At 35.8% G+C, this 10,673-nt stretch overlaps 1 protein-coding gene across 1 annotated transcript in view; it reads right to left on the reverse strand.

Moving 5' to 3' along the window:
- The window catches only part of Wwc2 (WW and C2 domain containing 2), a 136,010-nt gene that overhangs the window by 122,829 nt on the left and 2,508 nt on the right, over positions 1–10,673 (reverse strand). The window contains exon 2 of the mRNA XM_015486000.2: positions 7,075–7,184. Coding sequence (XP_015341486.1) covers positions 7,075–7,184 — 110 coding nt within the window. The remainder of the gene's footprint in view (positions 1–7,074; positions 7,185–10,673) is intronic.

Genomic DNA, 10,673 nt, shown 5'->3' on the forward strand with positions numbered 1-10,673 from the left:
AATAATAATAGTTAAATGTAACTTCCAAAAATAAGTAAACTGGAGGCTACCAAAGAGATTCTCAGACAGGAATGCCTGATAACTATCAAAAGGAACTTCCAGAGTAGTTTTTAGTTTAAGGCCTTTATTTCTAACCTACACAGGTAGGCTTAGTGTTTGCAAGTATGGTTATCCAGCCCTAAGTAACAGAATTAAAGATTTCTCTATTAGACACAGAGGTCATACTAGTAAAAGGATTTTGCAAGATCAGATGACATTAAATTATTAAAAGCTATATCTTAAGGGAAAGGACATCTGTAACCCTAAAAGTTAAATGTTGTGTTTACATTCCTGACATTCTGGCAATGTAACAAATATCCTTAAAGATTTACATGCTCAGATAGAAGCCATGTCCTCAGCAACTTTGTCATGGAAACAATATCTTAGCTCCTAGTTCTTGGTACTTCCTGGTGGAAAACACTGTTAGTCTTTGTCTTTGCCATCATACTCATTGGCATATTCCTGTGCTATGGCGTTTATTGCTGCATCAATATGGTTCCAGTACTAATGAATTCTTGTTTCTCTTATAGACCATCCACACTCAAATGGCCCTCCAGCCTATTACTTCTCAATTGGACTTTTATCATGGACCACTCGATAGACCCGATTTGATTTTAAAGGGGGACTCCAAACTGCTTGCCCCACATCGTCCCTTTTCAGCCTGAAGAAGCCAGAGAGATTCTCTTCGCCCCCCTTCCTTACAGCAGTAAGGAGTTCCCAACTTAGAGGGGGGAATGAAGCCAGATTTAAAGTTAGGTAGTCAGTGTAGTTAGATAAATCCGGGTCTAATACCGAGTGAAATCTAAAATGGAGGCCATGCTGGCAATGATTCCGGGAAACGCAGGACAACTCATGGAATGTTAATGAAGTCCCGAAAAGGCCCTAGGCCAAAGTCCACCTCAAAGAAATGTTAATGAACAGCCCCCAGCAAAAAGGTGCTGACTCAGAAGTCTTTCCTGACCAGATTACTTCTTTGGCCCACCTGTGCCCCACCCCGCGGGCCTTCCCACCTACATTCCATCACTGAAAGAACTATAAAAAGGGGAGACAACATCCCTTCCAAGGATTCCACCTCTTGGGTCCCCTTCTTCCTCCGGGAGAAGTCTTTTCTGCTGTCCTTTAATAAACTTCTAATTTCTACTCTGACCTTGCCTCGGCGTGCTTCTTTGGTGTTATTCTTCAACATTGGGGAAGCAAGAACTCGTCACCGGTCAACAGCGGTAACACACAGTTGAATGATTTTCAACCTAGATTCTAAATCAATTCATTGGGGAAATTAAAGTCATATTAACAGATGGTACTGAAGCAGGAGGACAAATTTGATGTAAGGCTTGGCAATTTTGTGGGACCTGCCTCAAAATAAAAAATTAAATGTGCTAAGGATGTAGCTCATTGATAAAAACACCCTTTGGTTTAATGCCCTGTACCAGGGAGAAAAAATTAGTACTAGAACTTCCTCTGATATATGTAAGAGGAGAAAAGTTCTCAACTCCCCATGCCACCCCATCTTTTATATATTTTAACACAAGGCCTCTAATATGCTAGGCAAACAACTCTACCACTGAGCTACATTCTCAGCCCTTTATATTTTATTTTGAGACAGGGTCTTGCTAAGTGCCTTGGCTGGTCTTAAACCTTTAATCTTCCTGTCTCAGCTTCCTCAGTAGCTAGGATTATAGGTGTGTGCCATCACGCCCGGCTGAGATCTTGACCCTTATTACACATTATGAACAAACGTTCACTCATATTGGATATACTTAACAGCAAAAGCTAAAACTAGAAGAAATTATAGGAGACTATCTTTACAACCCTGGAAAATTTCTTAGGAAACAAAAAGCACTAACCATAAAAGGAAAATAAGTGACGTAGTGAACTCTGCCAACATTTAAAATTCTACTCTTCTAAAGACACCACTAAGAAAATAAATAGGCAAGTGAAAGACTAGAAAAACAAATATTCATATTGTGTGTGTGTGTGTGTGTGTGTGTGTGTGTCTGCCTGCTAAAGAATAAATACACAGACTATATGAAGAATTCCTACAACTGCACCTAAATAAATAAACCCAATTTAAAAATGGGCAAAGGGCTTGACTAGACATTTTCCCAGAGAATATATACAAATGGCTCATTAACAAATTGAAAAAAATGTTTAACATCACTAATCATCAGGGAAATGGATGTTGAGAAAATGTTACCATTTGCCCTCTTGGTGGAAGTGTAAAAATGATATAGCCAGTAGGAAAACCAGTAAAGGTCTCTCAATTAAAGATAGAACTATGATCCTGACATCCCTCTTCAGGGTATTTATCCAAAAATTTACAGCTAGGATGTCAAAGAGGTATTTGCACACCCCTGTTCATTGAAGCACTATTCATGACAGCCAAGAGTTGTAAGCAACTGAAATGCCCATTACCAGATGAATGGGTAAAGAAATTACAGGACACACTACTAGAGAGCCTTAAAAAGGTCATTGAGCCTTAAAAAAAGAAATCCTGTCTTATGCTATTACATGAATAAAACTTAAAAACAAATGCTTACTTCAAAAAAACAGAGAAGACACCTAAACTAGTCAAACTTCAGTTAAATCAGAAATTAGAATGTTGATTGCCAGGAGCAGGAGGAAAGGAAAGGGAACTTTGGTCCCATGGGTATAGAGTTTTAGTTTTACAAGCTAAATAACTTCTAGAGATCTGTTGCACAGTAATGTGCATAGAATTAACAGTAATATACTATATACTTCTAAATGGCTGATGAATTGGAGATCTGCAAGGCCCTGAGTTTGATCCCCAACACCACCCAAAAAAGAAAACAAAAACATAATAAACTTCTGAATTTTTTACCACAATTTTTTAAAAAAGATATTCAAATGTGCATAGCAGCCTTTTTCATAATAGCTAAAACTTGGAAAAAAATAAAATTGCAAAATAGATTTTTAAAACTGATTTGCTCAGGTAGGTAGAATACTATTCAGCAATAAAAAGGAAATACTCTACAGTGTAAACAATATCATAAATGAAACTAAGTCCATTGCTACATCTTTGTTTGAGAAGTACGTAAGTTTGTTGTTTATTTTTAAATTGGGTTATCTTTTTAACACTGATTTTCAGGAGTTCTTTATGTGTTCTGGATGTGGGTTCATTGTCAAATACACTAATTCTCTTCTTCCATGCTACTGTTTGAATCAGTAGTACAGTCTTTTTATATATACATTTTAGTTGCCAATGGACCTTTATTTTATTTATTTATATGCAGTGCCGAGAATTGAACCCAGTGCCTCACACATGCTAGGCAAGTGATCTACCACTGAGCCACAACCCCAGCCCCAGTAGTACAGTCTTTAAAAACACATTGAGTGAAAGAATCTATTCCTAAAATCTAAGGAAGTTCTAAATTCTAGAATAAGCAAAACTAAAATTTGAACAATGTTTGAAACACTAGGGAGGAGCTGCCTGGACAGGGTTGGAATAGAACTTACTGAGGTGATGGAATTCCATATCTTGACTGGGATGGAGGATACAAAAAAATATGTATTTGTCAAAGTTCACTGAAAACACACAACATCTGTGCAGTTTCACATATGCAAACAACACCTAGGTAACTAAAAGAAAGAAAAAAATTATGATACAACTTTGATTCCACCAAAAGGTGATTTTCTTTTGATTGTATTAATATCAGAACCTTACATATAGTACCTCACAACTAACTTCTAGATAGATGCAAGCACTCCCATCAATGTCTATATCCCCATCACACACCCACTAAAAGGTAAATGCTAAAATAAAACACAAAAGGCCTGAAGTAACTATCATTGTCAAGGTCAAATTTTTCTTCTAAATATTTAAGAGTGTTTCAGAGAAATAGTATTAAAACAACCAAACACTCCTTATTTCATTTTTTATCTAAATAAAGAGAAAATAATGCTGAAACTATACAATGCCAAAACACAACATATGTGTGGACCAGCTGTTATGAGAAGATAATACCATTTGCTCTCTAAAATTTCACAGAAATGTCTTGAAGATTAATGAGATAATGGGTCAGATCCTTTTCAGTGAATAAACTACTTGCTGTGGGAAATTTGGATACTTTAGGGCACAATAAATCCATTAGGCCACTAGGTTACAATTACCATACTAAAGAAAAGTGGTAGACTTAAAAATTTATATTCTGATAATCAAGTTTTTATATATTCAGAATAGTGCTTTCTGAAGTACATCTTACATTTGAAATATACTTTAATTCCTTTTTTTTAAATGAGCTTTTATTTTGTGAGCTAGATAATAAGTTCTTCCTTTCTTTTAACATTTAAGAGTTAATCAATTATAGTAGGATAAAGAAATAAAAGTTGCAATCACTGCCCTCAAGAAGCTCACAATTTAGTAAGAAAAACATATAAACAAATTTAAATGCAATGTGAAGTTTTTTTAAAAACTCCTACATACCTGGTATTACAAAAATACCCAGGCTGGACAACAAATCTAGATGGGAGTGGAGGACCTATGAGGTCCAGGCATGTGTTGCAGAAACCTTTGGGAAGCAGCGGCACCTGAATAGACCAAGCCTGGAAGGATGAAGCAACTGGTCCAAAGGGAAGACCTAGGGTGTTGTTGGGAAGAGAGGTCAGGGGCTAGACCACCAGACATACAGAAAGGTCGAAAGCCAGGGAAGCAAATGATACTGCTGGAGTATCCTCCAGTGCTGGGGTAGGGCAGGAGATTAAAATGGAAAGGGCCCGAGGGGCAGATGGGGAGGAATCCTATAGTAAGAAATCAAATACATGCATCTGAAACTTAAGGGACAAATTTGGCAACTGACATCCTGAAGGAAGTAATTAAAATTATCACCCAAGAAAATCTGCAAGGTGCAAACTGCAGGCTCTACAGAAGTCCTGATAGCAGAAACAAGAGGGGATAGGTAAGAGAAACTTGGACTGCGGCAGGCAGGTAGTGAAAAGGAAATGCCATGAAACCCAAGGAATAACCCACAGTTACAAGGAAGACGAGACTACAGTTTTGGCTGGTTTTGATCATCTGTATGGTCTCAGATGACCTCCAGCAAGAATGATTTCTGTGAGATGTAGAACAATGGAGAACATGAAGTTCAAGCAGATCATGGCTTTTACCATAGCTAGTAAGGGTAATTTAGGCTGCAGGATGATCTTGAGTGGGTAGGGAGAAATTTACTGTTACTTTTTTTTTCTTTTGTAGTTTGGTTTAGTTCCATTTTGACAGTTTCCAATATTTAAGACAGAAGAATCTCTAGAAAGGGTGGGCGGAGGGGAGTTAAAACCAGAAAATAACTGGGAAAGATATAACACAGGAGAGAAGGATGGGATATAAAAGTGATTAAGAGGTCATCCACAGGGTGGAGGTGGAGGATCTCAAATACCTCTTTCACTGAGAAAGAAGAACAAGCCCTGCAAGATGGATTTAGATACCAAAGAGTTGGCAGTTGGTAGGAGGGAAGCAAAGGGAATTCCTTTTCTTATTTTGGTATCATGAGAACTTATTTCCTTTGAACGAGTACAGCTAGGCTGGCTTCTGGTTTCCCAAATACTTTAAAGAAAAAGAGCTAAATCTTATTCACCTAAAGTAACTGTAAGAGTGAAATAGCTGCACATTTCAGATATTCCATTGAAAGGTTTATCTGATCCTCCAATACCACAAACATCCACACCCACACATATGCATACATATAAAGACCTCTTCATGGAATTTTTAGAAATTTTCAGGAAGAGATAATATTTCAACAAAAAAGATATTTTTTAATCATTAAAAAAAAAAGACTGAAGCAACAACTTGTAAAAATTGTTATTTGTACTTAGGTTGGGCTAATGTATGCATGAAAACTGACTCCCAATCTGTACCACACAGATATTCTCTACCACAGATTATTAATTTTATGTGCTCTTTGAAAAACTGAATTGATACCTCAAAGTGTCTGCTCCTTTCCATCCCTCCATTTCATCTACCTGTAAGAAATCACTGCTATTCATTTGGGTATTTATCTATCTATCTATCTATTTATTTATTTATTGCCTCTCAAAAAATGTATCACATACCTAATACAGGGCTGCTATAAGCCATCACTAATAAATAGTATGAAATAAAACACTTTTCTACACTGATATTATTCCTAATGAGTAAAGGGTACATTTGTAAAATTTTAATGTAAGAGTAGATCTAAGAGAAATAAGAAAAAATTCATTATATATAGTTCTCAAAATCTATCAAAATAATAATTCTTAAATGAAATAAGCAAAATGGTCACTGTAATTATTGTATGCTTCTCTGAAAGAATTTTCAAATGGCTGAATAAAGAAATAGTCATGTAAACACACACACACACAAATATTTTTTAAAAAGGAAAAAAAAAAACTTCAAGTATGTGTTTTAAAAAGGTGTTCATGGCCACAGTGGTCCTCTGCCCTACCTTTCCATGACAGATCTAAAAGCTGTTAAAAATGAGACTTTTCCTTCCTGCCACAAAGAAATCAAGAAACAGGAAGAAGAAAAATGCTCCAGTCTCTCCCACATGTATTCTGTCTTCCAGAGTTGCTGGTGAGTGCCAGTCCCTCCCTCAGGTCACCTAGTCCACACCAGCTGCATCTACAGACAGCATATGCCCATGCCCAACTCTTCTTTGGGCAAGCACTAGTGGAGAAGGAATCATCCTATCAGATGCAGAGGTTGTAAACAAGTCACCCAACAGTTTTTTTTTGTTGTTGTTTGTTTGTTTGTTTGTTTTAATCTTCACAGAGTCCTAGACCTGCACTAGAGAAAAAAACTCATTCCCTGTAGTGCAAACAGCCAGTCAGACCACACATTCTTTCTCCCTCTCCGTCCCTCCCCATAATGCAAATCCATACACATGCCCCAAATACCAAAACAGGCATTTCAGTTAAGTATCAATCATTAAGAAAATGGAGGTTTAAAATAAGGAAATTCACTTTGTAAAATGTATGCCCTTTTATGTAAGTACAGATTTTTGGAGATTCTTTTCTAAATGTTTGCTTTCAGCATAAAGAAAAACTTACTGTTGATGTGATCGATGTAGTAGACACCAATCTGAGGGTCAAACCCTGCTTCCCATCCCCACGGCAGCTCATCCCCAACACAATCAGCAAATGACAAGGGCTTCGTTAACCTACAACAAACCAGAATAAATACACTGTGATTTTTTTTTTCCATCAGACCACATGTCAAAATTCAATATCCTAACCACAAGTATCTAGGTTGCATTTCCTTTTTGTTCTTGATTAGTTCCAGAGTTTGTACTACTGCATTTGAAATACTAAAGAAAGAGAAAACATCCTTGTATAGGATAAAATACAGACATGAATATCCAAAAAAGCAGAGTAAATTGTTATCCCCCTTTGAAAGTTCACAGCTTAAGGTTGGGAAATAAATCTCTTCAATTAATAATTCAAGCCATCTCAAAGCAAAGGGAACTCCAAGCTGAAAGTGAGGAGGCTTGGGATCTAGCTCTAATTCTGTGGCAAAATTGCTGTCCCATTGAAAACAAAACTTTGCCCCAGGATTCAAGCACTGGTGTCATTAAAATGATATCATTACTTCTAAGATAAGAATATATGCAACAAACTATACTAATTTCAAATTTGAATGCTCTTATACAAATCAACTAAACACTCAACTGTGAGGTCTGCTATGAGTTTTCCTTGACAGGAAAGAAAACATGTCTTACTTTTATAAGTATTCCATATATATCAGTCACTCAAAAAAATTTTAACAGAACCAAACACAAAGTATTAATATACCAATATGATCTGATCTCACCTTTTCAAACCGCCTTACACTTTCTCCTAAAACTACTTTCTAAGATACTTTCTCTTTAATACTAATTACTCTTTAAAACTTTTTCTTTAAAACCCATGAGGAAACTACCTGGTTTCCTAAGCAAAATACAGATTTCAGACATAATTACAGATTTTTTTTTTTATTCCCTTTGTTTTTGCTTTTGGAATTTTCCCAGGCTACTGGAGCAGTGATGGCAGGTTAATATCATAGATTAGTGAATACCTTGTTGCAGGGTGGCTGCCACCATTCCACATACTTTCTAATTTAATATACTGGCATCAATGCCATGGATCTTATATAGGAAATATCCTGGAACCTCTTTTATCTGTGCTAATGAATATCAAAAGTCTCATAGCTCACCTGAAATATGGGTCACTTCCAGAACCACATCATTCATCAGAATAACAAAGTACACTATCTACCCTTCAGATTACTGGGAGAGTGACATGAAAAGGATTCCCAGGCCTAGTCTATAACCGTCCTCCAAAGACACAAAAGACCAATGGATGAAAAGAAAGGTTTCCTTTTCTTTCAACCTCCCCATTGCATGAAATCTAGAGATGGCTCCAAGACTACTGGTCTTTGAAACCAGCTCAGCTGACAGAAGCAATAATGAGGGTAACCACCTCTAAACTAACACACTATAAGACATCTTAACTGGACTTCTCTACCTCAATTTCCTCCTCTTATTTTCATACCCCTCCCACATAACACATCCTCTCCCTGCAATTTAATTACTTCCTAAGATTGATGTGAGGATAAAAAGGAATTAACTTGGAATAGTAACTAGCACACAGTAAACAGTCAATATTAATGATTATCAACACAATCACAACATGTGAATTCTCCCTCAACTCCTAAGAGGAACCAAGTGAGATGTAAACAGTAGTTCTCAAAGTACAGTCCCAGGACCAGCAGCATCAAAAAAATAAATAAAAATAAAAAATCTTGAACTCTAAGGTAAACCTACAAAATCAGAAACTCAAGGATCCAGCAATATATGCTCTCCAGGTCATTCTACTGGCTTAGAAGTTATTAAATTTAAAAGCCCCAGTTCCCTGATTTATTTTTTTCTAAGAGGTCAGGAGGAAAGGGTAGATCGTAAAGTTTAAATAAGAACTAGACAATATAACACCTGGCAAATGGTAAGCCTCAATTTTTTTTAAATTAAATATTTTTATATATGACAGCAGAATGCATTACAATTCTTATTACACATATAGAGTACCATTTTTTCATATCTCTGGTTGTATACAAAGTATATTCACACCAATTCGTGTCTTTATACATGTACTTTGGATAATAATGTCCATCACATTCCGCCATCATTTCTAACCCCATTCCCCTTCCCTTCCCCTCCCACCCCTCTGCCCTATCTAGAGTTCCTCCATTCCTCCCATGCTCCCTGCTCCCTACCCCACTAGGAATCAGCCTCCTTATATCAGGGAAAACATTAGGCATTTGTTTTTTGGGGATTAGCTAACTTCACTTAGCATTATCTTCTCTAACTCCATCCATTTACCTGCAAATGTCATGATTTTATTCTCTTTCATAAGCTTCAATGTTAAATGAGTGAAATCAATCTAAAAAGATGTTAAGCAACCTGCCTCAAAATGGTAACTTGCCATATTTGTTTTGTAATCATGAAGTAAATTTGAGTCCAAAAAAATTGTGCTCAAATTAGATTTCATATCATAAGTTTCCCAGGAAAAATTGATGCTAATTTTAATAAAGGAATTAAATATCCTATCAAAAAAATCTCCATGGTAGAGATAGTGGCCTATCTACTTTCACTGCCTATAAAAACATCTCTTTGACTACCTCACTAAAGCTGACCAGAGTAATACTCTGCTCCTATGCCAGCTTGCCCTGCACATGATTCTGTTTGAGAACCCTGTTTCCCTAACACCTTTATTAATGTTGTCATAGGCATACACAGTCTGAAGAAATGAACAATGAGAAGATATAGAAATGGCAAGTTTAAGTGACAAAAAAGAGATCTTACACCTGATATCAAATCTACATGCCTGAATATTATATGAATATGTTTATTATTCTTATAATTAAAAGAAGTTATAAAAGGATCAGAACATGTGTGGTGATTACAAGTTATGGTACCTTGGTTACACTTGGAAATAACTCAGCTTTTTCTGGGAATTGGTCAACAAATAAAAAGCACTGAACTGTCATTGTTATAAAACTAAATTACAACTGCAAGGATAGATATAATTATGAACTCAGTGAATAATTCAGAAGTTTCCATTCCAAAAAATTTTAATGTTGGGGTTGGGGTTGTGGCTCAGTGGTAGAGCGCTTGTCTATCACGTGTGAGGCCCTGGGTTCGATCCTCAGCACCACATAAAAATAAATAAAATAAAGGTATTGTTTCAACTACTTCTAAAACATAAATATTTTTTAAAATTTTTAATGTAAAAATTTCTTGGCAACTGTAAAAGTCAATTTAAACAAGGGGACTTATTCTGTATAATTAATATAGACTAATAAAAAAGTCAGTTTAATACTTTATATATCTACAAAATATCTTTTCTGCATTAATAAGTAAAACCACTAAATATATAATTGTAAATATTAAAAGTTTTACAATTGAATTCTTACCCAAATTACAAAATATAAATTGAATAACATCCTCAGAAACTGGACATATAAAATCAAGGACCCATTTATGCTGTGACCCTGATAAGAAGAAAATAATTACTATGATATACCTAGGTAATATTTCTCCCTCAGTCTTTAAATATATTCAGTCCCCCATCCTAAAAAAAAAAAAAAAAAAAAAAAAAAAAAAAAAAAAAAAAAA

Source organism: Marmota marmota, unplaced genomic scaffold (assembly GCF_001458135.2).
Source record: "Marmota marmota marmota unplaced genomic scaffold, marMar, whole genome shotgun sequence".
Classification (NCBI taxonomy): domain Eukaryota; kingdom Metazoa; phylum Chordata; class Mammalia; order Rodentia; family Sciuridae; genus Marmota; species Marmota marmota.